This window comes from Penicillium mononematosum, assembly GCF_028829835.1.
Source record: "Penicillium mononematosum strain IBT 11891 chromosome Unknown utg000005l:1.0-9366267.0:1.0-9372171.0, whole genome shotgun sequence".
NCBI lineage: Eukaryota > Fungi > Ascomycota > Eurotiomycetes > Eurotiales > Aspergillaceae > Penicillium > Penicillium mononematosum.
This window is the reverse complement of record NW_026643275.1, coordinates 1,130,106-1,152,169: the sequence shown is the minus strand read 5'-3', so window position 1 is coordinate 1,152,169 and position 22,064 is coordinate 1,130,106. Positions and strand designations below refer to the sequence as shown.

General features: G+C 47.5%; 8 protein-coding genes across 8 annotated transcripts; 5 read left to right on the top strand and 3 right to left on the bottom strand.

Moving 5' to 3' along the window:
- Positions 1–1,212: 1,212 nt before the first annotated feature.
- On the bottom strand, positions 1,213–2,118 carry N7519_008552 (glycoside hydrolase family 16 protein; the record flags this gene model as incomplete). The annotated part of the gene is made up of 1 exon (XM_057295327.1): positions 1,213–2,118. The coding sequence occupies one exon, from the start codon at positions 2,116–2,118 to the stop codon at positions 1,213–1,215; it is 906 nt and encodes a 301-aa protein (XP_057143209.1).
- A 493-nt stretch (positions 2,119–2,611) lies between these two features.
- Positions 2,612–3,337, top strand: N7519_008551 (uncharacterized protein; the record flags this gene model as incomplete). The annotated part of the gene is made up of 1 exon (XM_057295326.1): positions 2,612–3,337. The coding sequence occupies one exon, from the start codon at positions 2,612–2,614 to the stop codon at positions 3,335–3,337; it is 726 nt and encodes a 241-aa protein (XP_057143208.1).
- A 2,504-nt stretch (positions 3,338–5,841) lies between these two features.
- On the bottom strand, positions 5,842–9,744 carry N7519_008550 (CHAT domain-containing protein; the record flags this gene model as incomplete). The annotated part of the gene is made up of 2 exons (XM_057295325.1): positions 5,842–7,505; positions 7,677–9,744. The coding sequence occupies 2 exons, from the start codon at positions 9,742–9,744 to the stop codon at positions 5,842–5,844; spliced, it is 3,732 nt and encodes a 1,243-aa protein (XP_057143207.1).
- Positions 9,745–10,171: 427 nt separating this feature from the next.
- On the top strand, positions 10,172–11,017 carry N7519_008549 (uncharacterized protein; the record flags this gene model as incomplete). The annotated part of the gene is made up of 1 exon (XM_057295324.1): positions 10,172–11,017. The coding sequence occupies one exon, from the start codon at positions 10,172–10,174 to the stop codon at positions 11,015–11,017; it is 846 nt and encodes a 281-aa protein (XP_057143206.1).
- A 1,740-nt stretch (positions 11,018–12,757) lies between these two features.
- N7519_008548 (ankyrin repeat domain-containing protein) lies at positions 12,758–14,827 on the top strand (the record flags this gene model as incomplete). Its single annotated transcript, XM_057295323.1, has 1 exon — positions 12,758–14,827. The coding sequence occupies one exon, from the start codon at positions 12,758–12,760 to the stop codon at positions 14,825–14,827; it is 2,070 nt and encodes a 689-aa protein (XP_057143205.1).
- Positions 14,828–15,269: 442 nt separating this feature from the next.
- Positions 15,270–15,757, top strand: N7519_008547 (uncharacterized protein; the record flags this gene model as incomplete). Its single annotated transcript, XM_057295322.1, has 2 exons — positions 15,270–15,284; positions 15,413–15,757. The coding sequence occupies 2 exons, from the start codon at positions 15,270–15,272 to the stop codon at positions 15,755–15,757; spliced, it is 360 nt and encodes a 119-aa protein (XP_057143204.1).
- A 773-nt stretch (positions 15,758–16,530) lies between these two features.
- N7519_008546 (HpcH/HpaI aldolase family protein) lies at positions 16,531–17,480 on the top strand (the record flags this gene model as incomplete). The annotated part of the gene is made up of 4 exons (XM_057295321.1): positions 16,531–16,680; positions 16,731–16,882; positions 16,932–17,167; positions 17,218–17,480. The coding sequence occupies 4 exons, from the start codon at positions 16,531–16,533 to the stop codon at positions 17,478–17,480; spliced, it is 801 nt and encodes a 266-aa protein (XP_057143203.1).
- A 3,110-nt stretch (positions 17,481–20,590) lies between these two features.
- Positions 20,591–22,021, bottom strand: N7519_008545 (RraA family protein; the record flags this gene model as incomplete). Its single annotated transcript, XM_057295320.1, has 1 exon — positions 20,591–22,021. The coding sequence occupies one exon, from the start codon at positions 22,019–22,021 to the stop codon at positions 20,591–20,593; it is 1,431 nt and encodes a 476-aa protein (XP_057143202.1).
- Positions 22,022–22,064: the final 43 nt, after the last annotated feature.

Below are 22,064 nucleotides of genomic sequence, written 5' to 3'. Positions count from 1 at the left end.
AAGAATGGAAATTGTGGAATGCGTGGTTTGTACGCCAACATAACTTCAAGACGATTTTCACCCCGAGAGAGATCATAGTATAGTCCACCGTCAGTCATCCTTTATCAAGCATTGGAACTGGAAATCCGTATGTATTTATTCTTTTAGAATGCAATTTCTCATAAACTTCGGAGTTGGTAGGTCTGTTAGACGAATGAAGACAACTCTGACTATTTGCAAAATCTGACCAATGAGAGCACCGGTAGCTCATTTGGGAGAGCGTGCGATTGCAATAGGCAGTCATCGCGAGGTAGCGCGTTCGATCCGCGCCCGGGGCTGTATAATTCTTTTTTCTCCCCCCACATGTTCTTGTCATTGCGGAATCTGAAACACGCTTATAGTATAGCATCATGTTTCTGTAGCACCATATTGCTATCGCCATGGAGAGCCATAAATGTCTCTTTCTCCCACTCTTCACTTTTCCCATTTTCCAGTATTGTGAGCTTGCTAGGTCTTGCACAATGTCAATTCAAAATATAGAAGACGGGGAAAGAAAAGGAGCAACATCTGGATCAGCTCTGAGAGAGAGCTAACATACCAAGGACATATGCAAACAATGCAAACTATCCTCTCTAAGCATGTGTGTGGAATATGATCACTAGTTGGTGACACCCAGCCGGCCTATGAAGATCGATACGCGATGGAGATCAGTATGAAAACAAGATGTGTATGGGTCCCAATGGACAGACTGTGGAGTGGAAGAGGAAAGAGAGCGGGAGATATTCAGAGCTCTCCATGGCCGTAGCAAGCAGGTGCTATCCAAGACCATATCTAATTCCTAATACTGGAATATATCGAGAACAGTAGTGCTCTCCAGTCCAAAGCGTCAATGCGATTCCGAAATTGATGTTAATTAGTGAATATGGGAATTGAGGCAACCATGTCCCCAACAGGACTCAGGTGCGGAAATGGCTTAGTTATATATAACAAAAAAGGGGGTGGAGTGGTTGATTGTTGCGCAAGACAAGAACTGCGAGAATAACTAAATACAAGCCAAGATGCATCACTGAATTTTTGCTTAACTGATTAATTTCAGTCTATCACTATGCGACAACTCATCTCAATCCTCTTGTAGGAAGTAGGGGATGTGGGTATAGTTGATTTACTTTGCAATGTAGATTTCCTACCTTTCGTTACATGGTATTGCCATCTTTGGAATGCCTCCACGCCCTGTCAAACTCTTTCCAACCCCCCAGGCGGCGCGTCCCACATGGCCAACTCACGAACCACTGTCTCATAGCATCCATCGCTGGGCATATTTCCCTGACAGACATTTCCTCCAACAGCGATGTTGATGAGGATTCTGAACTCACTCATCTTCCTCGTGCCAGGCGGCTTCTCGGCCCTCATGACGGGCCTGCCATCAATCAACCAGACCAAGCGCCCCCTACCCGTTGTTTCGTCCTCGTCCCAGATAAAATCGTACCTCACTCCCGCCGGCGAGCTAATGTTGGGGATGGGGGTTTCGAGAACGCGATGCTTGTTCCAGTCCTGACCGTTGAAGTGGCCCCAATGCAGACAAGTGTGGTTGACAGCATCGCCGTTCCACGCTTCCATTATGTCGATTTCGCCATCCTCGGGCCACTTGAAGGGGTCTTTAGGCAGCAGCCAAAAGGCAGGCCAGATACCTCGGGCCACCGGCGCCGTAATTCTGGCCGATAGACAGCCCCGTGCTCGGCTGAGGGTCTGGTGACTCGACAGTCTGGCGCTGGTAAACTTCTGGGTAGGGTCGGGATGTCCGTGGTTGATCAAAGCGCGCACGATCACCGCATCGCCCTGGGGTGAATGGAATGAGTTTTGCGGGCTGTCGATGTAATTCTGCGACTCGTTGTTGCCCCATCCATGTTGACCCTGTTCGTGGTAAAAATTGGAGGACACCGGTGCTTGAGGGTGTAGATTGGGCTGCCAGTAGATCTGAGGTTGCGAGTGTTGTTCCTGATAAGCCAGTGGTTTGCTAGAGGTTGGAATAGGCGGTGGAGGCCTGTTGTACGACGATGCCTGAGGGGCGCGTTGGCTTATTTCCTCCCAAGCCTTGTCTGCCTTATCGATAATGCCCTGAAAGGCCTGTCTGAATGGCATGTTGAGTACGACCTATGGGTGTTAGGTACAAGTAGCGGACGCGGGAAAAAAAAAGTAAGCAAAGCTGACGTCATATTGTGGGTATCCCGAGCGGATCGACCTCTGGAATTCTTACTCCTTACAATCCCCTTTCACACCCTTTCGCCATACTTCGGGAAATATTGCTCCGAGACTGGACAGATCTAATCAGTGGACACAATATGTCTTACTCAGGTCCTATAAAGGATAGGCCGACTCATATCTATCACATCACTACTTGCTAGGCCTGCTAAGTATGTAGTGCCTCGGGCACCGAGAGTATGCAAACCCCACAAACTTCTCGGGAGCGCCAAACTTTGGCATCGCAAAATTTCGAGACCTTTTAACTCCTAATATATGGCCGATCTAGTGTGCTAAAACTTAATGTTATTCACCTCATTTCACATCTTTTTTTCCCCCGACATAATCAATACCATTACCAACACGTGCCCCTCTGCTCGTACTATCTCCAAGTATGGCAGAAACATGCCATCACCATCCCTCTACAACAGAACTCTCCAAAGCAGAGCGCTTCAAAGCTACACACCTCGCCGCACGCCATGGCAACTACCACCAATATTACGCTAAGTTCCGGGCGCCCACTGTTCCGGACGAGCGCCTTTCCATTCTCCCATCAGATATCCTCCGCAACGCGCGAGTCATAGACCTAGGCTGCAACGCGGGCAAACTGACCCATGAGGTGATAGCGCACTGCGGCGCGGCCTCCTCAGTCGGCGTCGATATTGACCCGTGGCTGGTCGAGCAGGCGAAGGCGACGTACCCGAACGGGCCGTGCACATTTGAGCACTTTGACTTCGTGGATGCGTCCGCGTACACGGGTACCGCGCTAGGCAAGTTCGACGTTGTCCTGCTGCTCTCTGTGACCAAGTGGATACATCTCAACAACGGGGACTCCGGGATGTTGACGCTATTTGCGCACATACACAGAATACTGAATGATGGGGGTTATCTCGTCGTGGAGCCGCAGCCTATGAGCAATTATGCGAGAGCTTCGAAGAAGAATAAAGAATTGAGAGAGATGTATAAGATGATCCAGATCAGGCCACCGTTTGAGGATGAGTTGAAAGCGCAGGGATTTGAGAGGATACTGAAAGTTGAGAGGGACGAAGAGGGGTTTGCCAGGCCCGTACATGTTTGGAAAAAAAATATCATAATACGATCAATGGGGATGGCTAAATGAGTTGGTGAATTGACTCCGGGAAGACGTAGACTTTTTTGGAGGTAGAAAGATGACAGACAATGTATATTTAATGCGGTATAGAGTGATTAAGATTTGTTGAAAAGATTTGTTGAAGAAAACTCAATGACTACCCACCGTCCCTTACTTAACTAGGAGGTTTGGTTCATCAGTGTCGCGACCTAGGACTCTCACCCTAATTCTCACTCTGTCTAACTATAGCGCACTCATCCTTCCTATCGCCCTATATCATGCATTCTACCACTCGTAACCTAACGCATACGACCATAGGGTGTGGAAAACAGGGCTTCCCGCCCCCTTAGCCGTACTTAAGCCAAATATTATATATGGCTAATACTTAATACGGCCTTAGTATCTAAGCAACACTCTTAGGGTGAGCGCGGGTGATATAGTACTTAGCCCGTCCTGAGTAAGATGTATAAATTCAAGCCCCGGGCCCTGCAGATTGAGTCTCAGGCGGACTTACGTCCACCGCTCTAAATCTAACTGGGTATTCAGTTTGTGAACTGGTGTCCTCGTCCCCGGAGCCACAGCTGTGTGTTCGTATTTAGAGCTAAATAAATGCGCCCAGTGCGCTTCTGAACAAACACAATGAAGGGCATACACAGTATCCAGAGGAGTATTCTAAGACTACTTTCCGTCCGCTTTTCGTCTGCTCTATATGTGGGTTGATATTGAACCTAAGTAAACCTATCTGGAGATATTCATTGCCATATAAACCAGTGTTGACTTGCTGGAACTGTTCATTAGGCGGCGATCCTAGGCTCCTACCACACCACGAAGACGTTTAGTAGCAGCGTTTCTATCGGAAGTTAGAAATGTCCGCTCGTAGCAATAGTATTCGGGGAGAATATAACATACGCAGCAGGCCCGGACATTCCCGGAAGAAGAACCACACTGGACCAATCCCCTATGGACATTAGGACCTCTTGAATCGATTGCCTACCGCTCGAAAGCACTTACTGGGACTCGCAGGAGGCTCCGTGAACGACCTATTAATATGTTAGATGTCTTCTGCGCTTAAATGACGGTCAACTATGATATATACCTTGCAGCCTTCACCCTGCTGTCTAGCTTCTAGATTGGGGGAAGCGAAAGCGACGGCCAGGAGGGCAGCGAAGATAGCAATAACACGCATATTGAACAATAGTCAAGTTTGAGAATTGAAATAGGTTTTATTGGATTGGTTGTTGATTGTGCGATGATAAGAATGAAGTGAAGGGGATATTGCCTCCTCTTTATACCTTTACGTCCCTACGGCCTCTTCCCAAACAGGAAAAAAAGTAATGTATTGTAACCTGGCGCAAGTTCTCTGTGCAAGGATTCAGCCTTGTATATCTGTCGATCACCGCCCTAGGATCTGGGCATGAGCTATGATCTTCGGCCAGCCTACATGACTTCTCTACAAAGAGTTAAGTGTTTAGATTCGAGTCAGCAACTCTGACATTCTTACGTAGTTTTTTCTCTACCCAAGTGGACCCGATACCGTATCTTAAGTTTTCATCATTAGCCAGGAGCTAGGGGACTGCCGACACCCCGCAAATTTAGCCCATCGGAGGGCAGGAATACGATCGGGCGTTGAGATCGACATGGTAGGTCGTCACCTTGTGATTTCCCGCCTAAGCCCGTGCAGGATGACGGCGTCGTCTATATGCACACCAGGGCTGACTTCTGTGGGGCACGGTCACTAGGCTCATTTGTTTGACGTTTCGGCGTGAAAAGGGTCCTGTCCTTACACTCTACCGTATCAGGAGATATTTGCTTATACTGAGGATGGTCTAGGCAGTCGTAGCTTCAGCATTGGTATCAATCGCGTGGGAAATGAATTATACTAGCCTGAAATCTATTTGCTGTACCAGTACTTTGTATTTTGAACCATTCCCATTTGATGCAGTATCAGGGCTCCCCCGCCGTATCAGGCCCCCCGGGGGTGTGTTATGCTCCTTGGCGATGTAGGCCAAGAACAAGATGTGAGATATCTTCTTGTGTCCTCTTTCCCTGAACTGCTGGCATCGGCATTACATTAGGTAGCCTGTACTATTTATGGAACTGCCTATCAATGGTAACTGTAACTGACCTATTGATTTTTCCGAAAATGCCAAATGTATATATAACAAACCCGCCCGGTATAATATATCTAATTATTTTTATTAAGAGGATTTTAGGTACTAAATCCGCTACTTATATAATTGCGACTAATATATAAAATTTAAGGTATTCGATTAACCGGAATAGAAGATAAGCGACTATAAGGAATTGTAGTAGCTAGTCTTTCTAGACTGTTTAATTAAACGTTCTATATATTAAGGAATCCTAGTTCTAAATGATAGAGATATGTTTACAGGTTTTAGTGTAGTCTATTAGCAAGTAAATATATAATAAAAATGTCATATCTTTACACGGTAAAAAGATAGTATCATTCTGTTTCTTGGCATTTTCAGTTTTACTATACCACTTCCGGAGTTGTAAATTTGAAGACACATGAATTAAACCCCAAAGTAAATCAAGGGTGCCCATGAAAGAGTATTCTTTGGTCTCTCTCTCTTAACCGCTTGAATAGCTTCATGTAAAGCATAGGCGACATCCCCCAAATGTCCATCATTTCTGAGCTGTTGGCCCAGAAGCTCGTAAAATTGCCGACTGACTTTAACTGCAGTCTTATCACCCACCTCCCAGATCGTTCCAATAACGTGCGGAAACCCAGCCAGCTGAAACGCACTTGCAATGTGGATTGATTCGTCCAGAAGCTCGTTGGACGAATTCTCTGCTGTCGAACACGCAGAGAGGTAGGCAATTCGAGCCTTATCATGATCCAAAGATGCTAAGTCTCGTACTGTGAGTTGGGAAGACCCCCGCGCATCATTGTGTGAAGATAATTCGAGGGTGCTAGCTGAAGGGTCGATTGGATTCGATTGTCCATGACATGAGAAGTGAATCAAGTCGTGCTTTGGAAGCTCCTTCAAGACAGTTTCACATTGTGGCTCATGGAGGACCGTGATAGAGGTATTATGCTGAAGTCCTTTCCTTACCCAATCAAGCTCTGCGGTTGTTTTTAGAGGCTTGTGGCCTTCCTTATTGGGCGCAGAGACCATGAGGACCTTGAGGTCCTGAGAGCGGGAACTTTGCCCTGCCCTCTGTAGAGAGAAATCCAATGTTTGAAAGGTAGTTGTATAACTGGATATAGCATAGTCCATCGCATTAGTTGTCTGGTCCCCGGCTGCATGCAATGGCAAAAGACCCATGTGGCCGCTGGTGACCCAACAGATGCGAGGAAGTGGTCCCGTAGGTTTCTCTGATTGAATGAGGCCTATATGATAGAAGACAGGACCGACAGCAACTTTCCACAGCCATGCCAGTATTTCTTGAAGTTCTTGGTTTCGCGCCGAACGGGTTTCTACAAACCCTCGCGAAAGCCGATCTTCTCCAATCACTCGTTTGACATTGGCTTCCAAGGCGTCATAATGAAGATCGTGTAGGTGCAAGCTTTCAATGTGTTTATTTGTAACAATCAGTGCGTCGCTCCGCAGCCGTGTGACATTAAATGCCACGATCGGCCCGGTCAATGCGAGTCTCATGTAAGTTTCAGCAGATGAAGGCTTGAGGAAGTCCTGGAATCCAGGCTCAGCCCGAATCGTCGATTCCAACTTCTCGAGCCTCCTCGTGATCTCCATTCGATCAGAGCCTGTTATTGGAAAAAGAATACGTGATCGGCGAGCCTTGCTTTGGAGCTCCTTGTAACTCCACGAAGAACTTGAAGAAAAGTTCAATAGCACCTGTTGCCGGAGTTGAATATACTCGGCGTGCAACGGAGGCTTATGCCTCTTAAGCTTGGAAATATCAACCTTGAGATCGATACTGTGGCCAGAAATTACCCCCCTTCCAGCCTCCAATATCTGAAGTGCCTCTTCAGGTGTACCGCCCGCATGGAGAATCGCAGAAGCAGCCTGCGAAGTGAAGCTGGTAATATTTTTCAAAGCGTGTTGTTGATCATCACGACTTAACCAACGTGGAACAAACAATGGGAAAAGCTGGTTGACCTCTCTTGCTACTTGCACAGCGTGGTCCCACTTTTGTGCAGTGACATAAATTTCAAAGGCCTTTCGCCCCGCTATGATGCGATCAAGGGAGGAGAATTCAAATGGCTGAGGGCCTGGATGAAAAGGTCAAGCGGACCTTGAGATCCAAACGCTGGTCCATCAGCCTGAATCATGACTTTTGCCTTGTTGATAAGATACATAGCCCGGTTGGGATGAGTTTCTGCAGTCGTGCTCAAAGCTCTCGAGTGAACTTCAACAGCTTCTCGAATATGGGGGGGATTCACCCGTCACTGGGTAAAGACACAGCAAATCACCGAGGCTACTCAAGAAGCCGTTCCTCCCTGGATAGTCTTCCGGTACTTCTTGAAGGGCCTCACGAGCTACTTCAACGGCTCGGTGTAGGTTGTCCATCGAATTCTTTTTTTTGAAGCGGGACTCATAGAGCATGCCCAGACTCTGGAGAATGCTGGCTCTTGTCATGCCATGACTAGGAGCCAGCGCCAGTGCTTGATTTGTAAGATCAATTGCTTTGTCCAAGTCAGACATGTCATTTGATCTGTCAAAATAATAGCCCTGCCCAGCTCCTAGGGCATAGAGACAAGCCATTTGGTCTGGATGATCTTTGGGTGTGTGTTCCTTGCATTCTTGCAGCAAATACAGAGATTGATTCAGATCAATTAGTGATCCAAGATGTTCGTACCTTTCCAAAAGCTGCTGGCTCAAAGCATATTGTAAGCTTGCTGTGGCAATCTCATCGTCTGAAACGGAGTCCAGCCCTTCTTTGATGATTTCGATCGAACGTTCTAGACATGGTAGAGAGCCCAGGGCGTTAAACCGAGTCTGTAGAGCACGGCTCAGCTGTAAAAGCGAGTAGGGACGGAGCGGATGATCCACACCAGCCAAGTTCACAGCTTTTTCGGCGAATTGGATGGATGTTTCAATGTCTCCGAGTGACCTCGTCACCTCATACCGGTCACAAAAATGGCGACTGAGCTTACACAAATCGTCTTGTTTCGTCAGTCTCTCGGTGTACTTGTCGTCCAATATCCATTGGGTAAGTGCGACTCCAACAGCGAGATCATTGCTAAGTCCCAAGTGAAGGTATCTTTTATGCAAAAGATCACTGAGATCAATAGTCATGTCAAGGAGTTGTAAGTCATCATCCATTGTTGCTTGGCGTGCCCTCTCCATCATCTCGATCGCATGTTGCAGGTCGTCGATGTTTCCAAAAACCCCGTATCGGGTGGAGAGTCGATGTGCCATGTGATAGAAGTAAAGTGCACGATCCTCATCATCTTGACCTGAGGTATGCTTGAGGACATCCTCGGCCAATTGGATGGCTCGACTCAAGTAGGAAGTATCTTGTCGAAAGTCTGACTTCGCGTCCAACAACTCTCCCAGGTGGTCTAAAGCGGTCACCAGTCTGGATTCGTCATGTTCGATAGCAGGTATAGATCCCTCTTCAAGTCTGATTGCTTCTTCAAGATCGGCTCCATTGTTGAACCAGCCAGATCGATCATAAAGAAGCGTACTGAGGTTGTGGCATCGATCTGCCAGCAATTGTTTGTCTTCCTGAGGGGTCATTTCCACCGCTTGTCTTGCGAAATCTATGGCGTTCTGGAGGTCATCCGGAGATTCGGATATTTCAAAACGGCTGCCCAGCGCATCGCTCATGTGCATGCAGAACACTTCATCCAGTTCTGGATCTTCATTGATCTCAAGTGCTTCTGATGCATAGGCAACGGCGTTGTCTATATCCTTGAATTCCCGTAGTCTATGAAATCTGGCAGTACATAAACACGCTAAACTTCCCAGAACCATGCTTCTCTTAGGATGACCTTTTGTTGAATGTTCTAGGGCCTGTTCCCCTAGTTGGATTGCAAGGCTTAGGTCGCTCAAAACTTTGGCTTTGGAGAAGCGAAAGCCGTAAGTCTGGCTCAGTGTGTATAAACACATAACACGCGAAGTATCTGAGATACCGAGATCCAAGCCTCGATTTCCGACCTTAATGGCACGATCAAAGTCGTGTTCATCCCCACTCGCTTGGTAACGATCACCAAGGGTTCTGGCCAGGACTTGCAAAATGACAGCATGTTCCGAAGGCTCCTGTGGTATGGCATCTGCCTCTTCAAGGTATCGAATGGCTTCGGAAACATCATCAATCTCATGGATATGGTCAAATCGCAAGGAAAGACATCTTGCTAGATGGTAAAGACAATACACGCGTGCGGAAGACACTGTGCTCGCCAAGGCTTCACGAGAGAAGGCTATTGACTGACCAAGTGCATCAATGCCGTCGGTTCCAAGATACTCAATGAATAGATTCAATGCTTGGGTCCACAAGCTTGACATGGGTGCAATGGTGACGATTGGCTATTCAAATTGTTAGCGTTCGAAATATGCAATTATACCATGCTAATAACGCGGCAGCAACGTCACGTCGGGGACAAAGCTGTTATCATTGGACATATCTCATCCTCGCAATCTCGGCTTCATTACCTATGTTAGAATAACTGCGCGATTCCGGGACCTTGCTTCTAACCCAATTAGATCACTAGCGTGTAAGGATAGATTCACATTAATCGGCCATGTGTCCATTCCTCGAGCCTAAGACTTTATTATTACACAATCCCCGCGACGCGCTCTGGACCTCCATTACTCTCATCACAATCTTTCCACTCGAGGAATTAACCCAATTTGTGTGAAGTGTCTCCTAATTCTCTTTTCAACTTCTTCAGCCGCCTTAACGGTCCTCCGACTCTGGAATCAATTATTTATCATGCCTCCGAATATAGTTCTGGGGCGCACCTTTTTCTCCAAGGATGATGTGAAGCTTGCAAGCTTGATTCCAAACATCGCAGACATGGAGCTGGACGCGCTGGACAGTGCATTACCACTCGAAGGAAGTGACTACACAGTCAGAGAAATGGACGACAACATTGCCGCGCTGAAAGCAGAAAAGGGCCGCGACTTCCAGGCGCGTTTGTCCAAGTTGTTGGATTTGACCTCTCAACGTTCAACACAAGCGGGTATGCAGTTGTTGGCGCGAGCAGGGCGTATTTATACACTTAAACAGCCCTCGTCATGGTTCCGTCGGCTCTGTGAGTGTATTGAGGTCCGGGAATGGCTCCAGGAGCAAATAGAAGATGGAAATGACGTCCATTTTGTGGTCGGACTTCATACTCTCTTCGATACCATAACGGCAGAGGGCCTGGCTTTGAGGTCTACTCATGGCGGCACCCTCACAGCTGCCGTAGGTGGTTTAACCGGGTTACCGATCAACGACTACGCAAATATTGGCGTATCGGCATCCGCCAACAACAACCAGGCTACCGTACATCGTTACGTTGCGCCTGGAGAGCAGGTTTTCGCTATTCGACTGAAGAAGGTGGTGTTTCGTTTTCTGAAGCCACGCGATGTCGGCAATGCCCGTTTGGGAAAGACTAGTAGATGGGAGATGTCGTCGGATAATCGAAGTGGTGGTGAGGAATTCTCGGAGATCGTGGAAGCTTCTTTGGATGACTCTTTGTCTGACTCTGAATATGATGATGGAGATGAGTATGTCAGGGGACTCGCAAATGATAAGGCTGAGTTCTACGTTGTGCAGGAACAAGGCCTTTCCTAGAGAACTTGCAGAAGACCAGGACTACTCTGACCACCGTTCATACATACCTGCCGATATCTACCTGTAAACATTGCTTTGGTCACATCCTCACAACAATATCAAGATAAGCCAATATTCTTCAAAAAGACCCGTCATGCACGCCGTCACGATGGGTCGCAATACTTAGACCCTTGAAAATTGGCCACAAAATTGAATCACAGTTTATGTGGCTGGCCAAAACGCCCCGAGGTGACGACTCTATCATCAACTAAGATCTCAAAAAAAGAAGTTATCGGGGCCTACTACGCCTTCGAATGGTTGTTGCCGGTCAAATCCACAGTATCATTGTTAAGACAGTTGACCCATAGAAGGAAGGCGCTCGCTGAGTTATGATACCACTGAAGAAAACAAAATTCCCTGGACCAAACGTTCCCTTCACTCCACGATTTTGATGCCGTAACACTCCGTCTGTCAGAAATGCATTCTTGTTTTAGGGAATTGGTCAGCTTGACAAGAGAAAATACCATCTGAAATGGAATACCTAACATCGTTTTGAGAGGCTATAGTTTCGAACCTTTGATACCTTTATCAAGAGAAGAATATTTGGTTGGTCAACATATAACTGTCTCTAGTACAGTGGTATAGATAATGATAGTCTACGTCATGATAATACTCACCCCTCGACCTTACACTTCCTCAACCATCTTCTGCGGATAGATTAAACATTGCCACCAATTTTCAGTCACTACCGTATTACCCCACTGAACATAATTCCCAGTGACCATAAAGGCACAACTGATAATGTAGGAAATGGCAAATCTTGGTGAATATCGGTGCAGAGTTAGGTTTATAAATCCCTAACTGATGAACAGCAGGAAGCAAAAGGGTGATTGAAGGTGGAGCGGGGCAAAGCGAAGTTTGTGATCAGGGTGATTAATCCAGGATGAGACACTCGAGGACCTGGGTGGCCAGTTCAATATGAAAAAGTCCAATGTAACTATTTGATTCCCCCTGCCATATTGCTCTAGTAGAGGGACTAAGCGAATATATACCTAGGTAGAAGTCCACTGGTCAGCCAATCAACGACAACATCGTTAACGGAATAGTAGTTGCAGCAATGTCAACAATATCAACACATTCAATCAATTGAGCGAAGGATTGCAATGAGCCGGATCTGCTCGCAGGAACTCCTACTGTAAGCAAGGATACCCCGTGTCCATCGGTTTGCATCACGGAGTGGTTCAGTACGCACCACAGTCATTCCCACCTGCGCTTTCGCCTTTTCCATCTTCCACTCTCAACCACACCACGGAAATTCCTGGTATATATTTGCTTTCCACACGATACCAAGTACATACGACCATAGGGTGCGGAAAACAGGGCTTCCCGTCCGCTCAGCCGTACTTAAGCCACACGCCGGTGAGTTAGTAGTTGGGTGGGTGACCACCAGCGAATCCTCACTGTTGTATGTTTTTGTTTTGTTTTCGTCCTTTTTATCTTGTCCTCATGCTTGTCTATCTATACAACAATGGAGGAAAACCTCCCCCCTAGGTTAGCGGGGTAGCCTAATGGCGCAGTCCCCGGCCCCCTTTTTGTTGGCCCAAACATATCATCGCTCTACGCGCGCGGAGTTGGTACTTTGTTCCCGATACCTGTCACATCGTTCAAGCGACTTCGTACATTCGCTTAAAAACAGACACAACCCGCAAATCTCTTGCTCAGTCCTCATACCACAAATTAAATCAAAGCAAACCTCGAACGATGGATCTCTACGAAGCTGCGAGGCAAGGCAGCGTCGATGACATAAAATCTGCGGTTGAGGAAGGGTGCGATATCAATGCCCTGGACGAAAACGAGAAACCCGCTCTCTGGTTCGCCGTACAGAGAGGCCATTTAGATGCATGCAGACTTTTGATTGCTCATGGAGCTCGTGCGGAAAAGCAAGGACAAAGCATTCTCGAACTCGCAGTTCAAGAAGGGCATACCGAGATTGTCAAACTACTGTGGCCGCACAGCAAAATGGGAACACAACATCGCTGTTTAGAAACTGCTATCTCACTGGGCTTTCATGAAATCGCAGACTTCTTGATCGGAACCCAAGCATTCGAGTATCAGCACCTGCAAGCCGGTGATCTTGAAATTCTCAAAGACGACGGATTCTCCAGACGAGATCTTGCAGCTTTTCAGCAATGGGAAAGATTCATCTTTGTTAGGCGCTCGGAGAAACTCTATTTACATCATATCTTTTTTGACTACGCCCTTCTTCTTGCAACAAAGGCCGATCGCAACGCCGGGCTTCGGCTAGTGAATTTATTGCTTGAGGGTAACAAACCTTTGGCCGACGCAAATTGCATGATCAAGATCGACAAGGAAATTGAGATACCCTTGATAAATGCGGCTGAGAAGTGCAACCTGGAAGTATTGGCTATTTTGATTGAGCGCCCTGATACAAGGTTGACGATTTGTGGCAAACATAACTGGCCTGCTTTTCTCCATCTGCTGGCGAATCCCGAGTCCCTCTCCTCTGAAAAGGGCCAGGTCGTAGCACGGATGTTGTCCAAGGAGACCCTTGTCGATTCGTTCCTGATTGATAGCAAGGGAGCTTATCTGGAGACTGTATTCCAAAGCGTCCTTCGGCTCGGTGACGATGCTCTTGTGAAACAAGTGATCGACCTTGTTCAAGGCGCTGCAGGAATTTTCATTCTGCCGCTATTGATCCGAGCAAATGAGACTCATGGTCTAAAATGGATCTTGAATAAAGACATAGCGAACGCATCCATGCCTCCGCCAATACTTTGGGTGTTGCTTTGCAACTTTTTCCAACGTAATCCAAACTCAGAGGCTCTGAAGCCTTTTATTCGAGTGGCAGAATTTCTAGTGCAAAAGGCGATCTGGGACCCGATGATACTGGCATGCCTCAATTCACGCAACTTCTGTTTTGTCAAGCAATTCTTCTACCCCCTCAACGAGGTCCCACCGAGGGAAGTCACGGAAGAAACATTGGCGGGACACTTCCAGGCGTCTGCGGATCAATCTCTCGTGAGAAATTGGGCTGAGAAAGGGTTTGCTAACGCAGCGCTGTGGAGCGCCATTCGATCCGGGATATGGAAAAGCCCAGCATTCGCAAGCCTCCTTTCATGCACCGATATGGACCTGGATGAGCCATTTCCGCGCGAAAAGAGATTAGGCACAGGAGCTGCCAATAAATCCTCTCCCATATTCCCGGGTATTTCAACTGGCGAAAAACGAAAACTCCCTTTCACACTACCCGTGGGACCCTCCCTAAGATCGCTTCCTGAGCCAGGTACGCCGCAGAGCTATGCCCAGCAAGACTATCAATTACAACTCATGTTACTGGAACAACAGAACAAGAGGCGATTGATGTTGGCACGACAGGAGCAGACGATAGCGTCAGCGGGAAATGGCCTTCTGGCTTGGACAGAGGGAAAAAGCCCTCTAGCTTGGGCTGCGGCAAATCGTAACGTTCAACTTGTGGAAGCCCTTCTGCGCAGCTCGCGCGTCAATGTCAATTCGCAGGACATCTATAAAAAGACTCCCCTCATGCACGCCATTGCTGTCAGCGATGTGCAAATTGTGGAGAAACTGTTGGAAATTGAAGATATTGATGTTAATTTGCAGGACGACGATGGCAGAACTGCTGTTTTCCACGCTGCAGGAAGGGGATACCTGCATATCATACAATTGCTTACTGGAACCCGGAAAGTGGACTTTTCCCTTCGGGATTGCAACGGCGAAACTGTCCAAGATATTGCAAAGAAGACTGGGAAACAAGATGTGATAGCTGCACTCGCTGCTCAAGGGCGTACATGATCAAAGCAGCGCAGCTTCGTATAGAAGAGAGACCAAAGTTGTGTGGAAATTGAAGTATTGCGGAGACTTCGGGGACTTCGACTTGGTCTTTTGTCAGAATGCCACTTGGATAAGACATGCAACTGGCTCGAATGGCATCTTAACACCGCGGACTGAGCTTCTTTGCTTATGGTTTCCCACAACTTGGTAGTTGCAATTGAAGAGTAGTTGTTGATTTTCGATTTGTTCACAAGGGTAAAATTACCATCAAGCGCCATAGGTGGTGGAGTAAGTTAGGCAGTCAAATGAAACGAGTCGAACGGATATTGCGGCCCGGACATGAGACGAAGAAATGATAAATGAATTCCGATTGGATTGGATGTCTCCTATCCAATAACGTATCCATATCTGATCCATGCCGTTGCAGGGGTGAGATTCGTGATCATCACATTAATAATACCTCATGAATCCGGAACTTGTAAGCAGTAGTTGTCCACATACCTAGTGGTTAGTCCACCTTCCTGTCATTATATTCTATTTAGTATTGGTTTCAAGTCTTGTACCTAGTTCACTCGAGAGTTTGATTTTGCCTATTCAACTCTCCAGTCAAGCACTCCCATAATAACACGAGTAATCGACAACGTTGCCGCCAAAGGCATCTCCTATTACACACCAGCACAAAAGCCTCCAGAAGGCACGCAATTAGACGGGTCAACCAAGTTGTTCACCCCTCTTACCATCCGCGGTGTGACGCTTCCAAACCGTCTATTCCTTGCTCCCCTTTGCCAGTACTCTGCCAATTCCAACGATGGCAAGGTCACCGATTGGCATCTGGCGCACCTGGGGGGAATTCTTCAGCGCGGCCCAGGACTGGCAATTATGGAATCCACGATTTTGCCGACTGACTGCAAATCACGAGCTCGTGATTTGCAGTCAGTCGGCAAAATATGACACATGCTTTGTAAAAAGTCAGTCTTTTTGTCTCACTTTTGCCCTAGAATAATACGCGTCTTGAGGTGGAAGTCCTCGGGACCGTAGTAGGGAGAGAAATTGCGGACTTCTCATCATACGCAAAGAGATTGAAGACAATTCGGTGAGCGACTGGAAGGAGCAGCGTAAACAAGGCAGCGCTTTGCCAACAGTGAAGCTAGTCATCGACATTGTAAATATTGTCTGATAATGCAGCCCTGTTTAGAAAAGCACGCCGTATGCCATCGAAACAGTGCAGAAATAGTACCGAATTATTGCTGAAAATCTTTTGGGTATGTATAGTTCATCGATAGAGGTTTCAATGGTATATATGTGTTGATAGGCGGCTCGGTGAATAGCCGTGTCGCCGAGATGAACAATTTGACTTTGAAACGACAATCGACACGGATGCAGCACCATTTCCCATAATTATTGAGCCGATTCTGCTAGATAATGGTTTTTAGTGGACTGACACATATCATCGTGCTCTCGGTATAATGTTTGGTTTCGCCGCCAGCTTTAAGGTCCGCTCGGGATAAATTTGCTTTCCCGATATTGAATAACACCTCACGGTTTCATTGCGACTTTTTACAGATATAATTTCCAAATTCCCTTCTATTCCAATATTGCCGCCTTTTTTCTTATCCACCTTTATCGCTGCTTCTTTGTACCCCAGCGCAGTTTTCGGGACGACTCCAAGACAACGATTCTATACTACAAGCGTTGGTTGATCTATCGAACACTCTCTGACCAAGATGTCATACTCATCAGCCATGACGACCTTAATTAAAAACCCGCAGTTACGCCTTCTAAACGCTCTACGAGCCGACTCAAAGCCTATCATGACCTTTCTAGGCCTTCCGTCCCTCCGCACAGCCCAAGTCGTGGCTCAGACCGGCGTTGATGTCAGCATTCTCCTCTTTAGTGTATCGAATTCCCACTGATGGTCATAAAGGGTATTATTATAGATTGCGAGCATGGACATATCAGCGATGATTCCATGCACAGTCCCACTGCCGCTATCGCCGCTTTGGGTGTCTCGCCGCTTGTTCGTCTCAGAATGACCCACGTCGATTTGATTAAAAGAGCTTTAGATGCTGGTGCACAGTGAGTGACAACACTAAGTCCAGTAGTCTCCTACTAAAAATGTGGGAAGTGGAATTGTTGTACCTCAGATCAATACTGCCGAAGAAGCCAGGACCGTCGTGTCCTATTCAAAATTCCCTCCGCAGGGGGTTCGAGGCCAAGGCTCAGCTTTTCCAGCCATCGCTCACGGTATCGATATCCCGACATACCTGAAAACGGCGAACGAAACGATTATCACCTGTCTTCAGATTGAATCAAAAGAGGGAGTTGAGAATGTTGACGCTATCTGCGCTGTACCTGGTATTGGTAAGTGGTCGACGCCAATCCTAAGAGTGCTTTCGCTAATCTTTGTCAAGATATGATCTTCATTGGGCCGAACGATCTTGCTCTATCGGTCCTTGGCTATGTCCCCGCAAAGGGGAATGAGCCCGACTTTGTCAACGCAGTTGAAAAGATCGTGGCAGCAGCCAGAAAGCATAGCAAATGGGTGGGTCGGTTATCGAATAACGGGGCTTTATGCAGGGAGCATCTGACAGTGTTTGACACCGTAGCGATGAGTTACGATATTCGGGCGATGCAAAACTGGTATACGGCCGAGTTGCAAATTGCGCGTTCGTGACAACTTATATGCTACATGAGAGAGGGAATTCGCTCTCCAATACCGAAACAATTCACGCTGACACATCTTTTGCGATCAAAGGGTTAGAAAATAAACTGAATGATCAGTCCAATTATGGTGAAAAGTTGTTTATATTGTAAAAAAAAAGTACGGTTCATCCAGGGTTGCCCGAAAACAATAACAGAAAGAAATGAGCGCTGACCCTCATCGGTCTCACACTAAGCTGGTTGAGAGGGTAGTCGCACCGGACTACCCATGGCTATACTATCCAGGCATCAATGACTTTCGAAAAGGACAAGAATACGACCTAATGCAACATGAAAATAACGTTGACCCTAAAATCGAAAAGAAAAGCAATATAACAATATAATACTTTTTTTAACAAACAGAACCACCCGGCACAAAACCCCAATTTATAAAAGAATAGGCAGGGAAAGGACTGCCTTAGAAATGGAATAGTGGCCGTAGCATAGAAATAAGTGGGAAAGAAAAAGAAAAAGAATAGCAAGAAGGCGACTTTAGGAAGTTAGGGAAGGCTAGGTGTCTCCTTGCTCTTTAGTAGAGGAGGTATATACACAATTAGCGGGCGGGGCGTTTGGTTTCACTCGCATGAAGTCCAAGTAATGCTCCCATATATGGAACCGCCCCTCGGATTCCTAGGAGGAATGTGGTTCGGTATGGGTGATAGGTGTGTAGTTGTCTAGAAATAAACACTCTTAGTTAATATATCACCCTTTCCTAGGTATTAAGTGTGCTTTTGGCATAACTCACGGAGGCCGGAAAACAAACATCCACTTTCTTCTCTTCTGTTCCCTTAAATCTTTCCTATTATGCTTTCGGACACTCTTCACGTTCCTGAGCATCGAAGCAAAGTGTTGTATAAGAAGAATTGCAAGTGACCAGTCATCAGCCCAGGTCGATAGATATCAGGTAGGAACTTCGCGAGATGATCTTGGGGTTTCTTCATTTATTCTTGTTCAAGATGGATCAGCACCGCATTTCCAGAACGAACTTTTACCAGTTGTCTGGATGAAATGAATTGAAGGTGGGTGTGTGACTTGGGTGCCAGCTAGGAGCTGCGGAGCCATAATCCCAGGACGATGGCTAATATGCACAAGTGGCAAGCGGAAATTGCTGGACTCTTTGCGTCGAGAAAACCCTAGCTCATTTCAAACCCATCCCACCCCAGAAGATAGACCGGAATTTCACTGTTCGAAGTTCTGACCTGGTTCTGGAAGTTCTGGATCTCAAAAGATCCGCTTGCATCTGGCCGGCAAAAGTCTTCGACTCGCGCCAATACGACTTGTGCTCTCTCCGAGTAATTCCGGACCTCAGAAGATAGATCTGAACTTGGCGGTTTGAAGCTCCGATATCGTTTATTCCTCAGCAAGGTAGACCAGGGTCGGATTGGTCGGACGGCGTAGGCACATTACCTTCAATGCATCTCAAGTCGTCCTCCACCTGATATCTTGTTCTTTCGTCGAAAAGATCGATTGCACGTTGGAACCAATGGGACACCTCGCTACTCGCTGTTAGTAATACCATCAATAGCAACAGACTTGGTCAAGGGGAAGTAGCTGAAGACATACCCAGACCTTATGATAGTCCGATAAGCAGAGAGAGAGGCGATGTTCTGCCTCCGTTGCCGAGAGAATTCGAACAACAGCGTCGAGAGACCTCAAGGTGTATTCTTCACCCGTTGCCTGGGCCTCAGGATATTCATTTTCATCTGGCCGGCAGAATTCCTTAATTCACTGAAAGGGGTCTCGAGCAGTAGAAGGCAGGTGTGGACTTGCCGAGGAGGCTTCGAACTTGTTGTAAAAAGTCTCGATTTCGGGAAACTAGGTTCTCGCGAGAAGGCGGTTCGATTTGTTGTCTATTTGTTGTATCTGAAAAAGACATCCGTGGAACATTTCCAGGTGAATCTGGTGCAATCGCTTGAACCGACAGTATTAGTATCCGAACATTTGGTACTCAACGTATGTAGGTGTCTTACTGAATGACGGGCCGCAGGGCTAATGTTGTCACCTCTCTTGGAGTCATTGGGGAGAGAAGGGAGGGGGGGGGGGAGAGAGAGGCCCTCTACAGCTCTCCATAGCCAAAGGCAGGTGCGATCCACGTGAGCCCTCAGACGTCCAACTTCCTTCCCTTTTCGTCAAAACTGAGGTCGTCCCCCACCCCAGTTCCTTCCTGTCCTTAAGCCACTGGAAAAATATAAATACCCCCTCCCCCCCAATTCTCTCTTCTTCTTTTTTCTCTTCCATCCTTCCTCACGCCACACCCTCCGCCCCCCACCCCTCCCCCAGGTCCAGGTGATGGGTCTTTGCTGCGGCTCAGTTAAGGCTGCTAATGGCACGAAGGCATGTAACATGCGGGCACCTGGACCGGCAATCTTCGGATTCCTAAGGGTGCTAGTGACCCAGACGGTAATATTCGATTCCTAAGGGTGTTTGGTGATGACCACTACGGAGACAGACCGTCCTTTTCTGAGGTCTCCATTGTCCATCGCGAGACCTGGACCTGAACCTGAACCAAGTTACTAAGTACGTCTCTTCTCTCCTTTGTTTTTATTGTCTGTTTTGTCTGTTTCTTTATTACTTACCTAGGTTCTTTGTTTCTTTCTTTGTTTTTTCTTCAAAACCCACTCCCCCCCCCAACCCAGTTGCACGGGTCCTGTGTGCAACACCTGAACAAGGCTTGCACCTTTACGTGGTGTTCAGGATGAGTAGCCTTTATGGTGAAACCAAGCAAGCCCTGGTCTATAGAGTGCAATACAACTGGTTGTTCTACTTCAATACGTACTGTGTTTTGGCAAATGTGTCTGTAGCCTGACTTGACTGATAGGTTGACTTGCACTGTGTAAACAACCTTGGTGTATGACAAATACAAGACACTTGACAGTGTCTGCGCATTCTGAAACTGAAAATCCGATCCTAGCTTGAAGGGACTCCTACAAACCAGGTGCTAATAATATCGAATTAATACATAAAACTATCTTTCTATTCATGCAAGAGGCCTTGGTGACAGATATCCGAAATTTGAAGACAATTTAAGAAAGCAGACCATGAGCAGAACATCATCACACAATTCAGAAATCCTCCAACTACACCTTACTCCTTACGCTGTAGCGTATGATAACCAAGCTTCTCTCTCGCCTCAGAGATCGTAGCTCCACCAGCAATCATTTCCCGGATACCAGCTTCGCTTTTCTCAACCCGCCGCGCAACTTCAGCCACCTCACGGGCACGGGCTCGAGGCACAACAACAACACCATTTGCATCGGCAACAACAATGTCACGCGGTTCCACACGTACTTTGCCGATACCGATCGGCCGGTTGACGTCTCCCACCTGGACACGATCCTTCCCGGTTCGCATCCAACGCGCAGCCGTAAAGAGCGGGTAGTCATTGTTGATCGCACAGGTCACATCGCGACACACACCATCGATAACCGATCCAGCAATACCCCGTATACCGGCATATTGAGTCATGATATCGCCCCAAACGGTACAATCCGTACGACCACCATTGTCGATGACCACGACATCGCCTACCGCAACATCGTCGATGAAATCACCAACGCTCCCAGGCGGGTCGCTGGCAGGCACATAGCGCACAGTGAAGGCTGGCCCGACGGTTACCTTGTTGTAATTGGTCAAAGGCATAATCCCGAACGCCTGTCCAGAAATGCCCAGTTTATCAAGCGCATCGGAGACAGCAGGGGTATCTTTATCGGTAAACAGCGCCACGAGCTCTTGATCCTCGGCGCTAGCTTTCTTTGGATTTCCATTTGTTGGCGCAGGTGTCGCAACTGTCGGTGACGGTGTACTCTCCTTTGGATTTCCATTAGACGGGACAGTAGCTGCGGCTTTCGATGGCGCTGTCCCCTCACGAATAGCTTCGAATTGCGTGTCATGCATGACCTCAGAAACCGGATGCCCGGCTCGAACAGCCTGAACCATAAGGTGCTGACGACGATCGATCCGCTCGCCATAATCCAGAACCTCTTCGATGCGCGCCGCTGGGATGAACACCGTCCCGCAGCGATCGGCAATCACATAGTCATCTTGGTTCACGGTAACGCCACGCATCTGCAACGGTATACCGGAATCAACTTGGACCAGCCGGTTACGCGCGCTGATCATCGTCACGCCACGGCCGTATACTGGATAGCCGACGTCGCGGCTCCCGTCGATGTCACGACTCATGCCATCGATGATGGTTCCACGGATACGTCTTACTTTCGATGCATTGGCGATTATATCGCCCCAGCATGAGACGCCGTCTGTGCCGCCGGAGATGACGAGAATGCGATCGTCTGTTGTTACTGTGTCTATGACTGGGGTGAGGAGATGGGTTGTGGGGGCAGCATCGGTTTTCGGGCCCAATTTCACTGTGCTGGCGCGTCCAACGATCTTCGGGCAGTCCCATAGCGGTTGTAAGCCGTATGTTGCGCCTTTCAAACTGAGGAAATCCAAGGCGTCGGACACTGTGTTGGTATCGAGCGCTGAGAGTCGGTCCAGAATGCTGGACTGGCTCATGATGTCGATTGCGATGATTGGGGAATGGTCGAAATAATGGAGG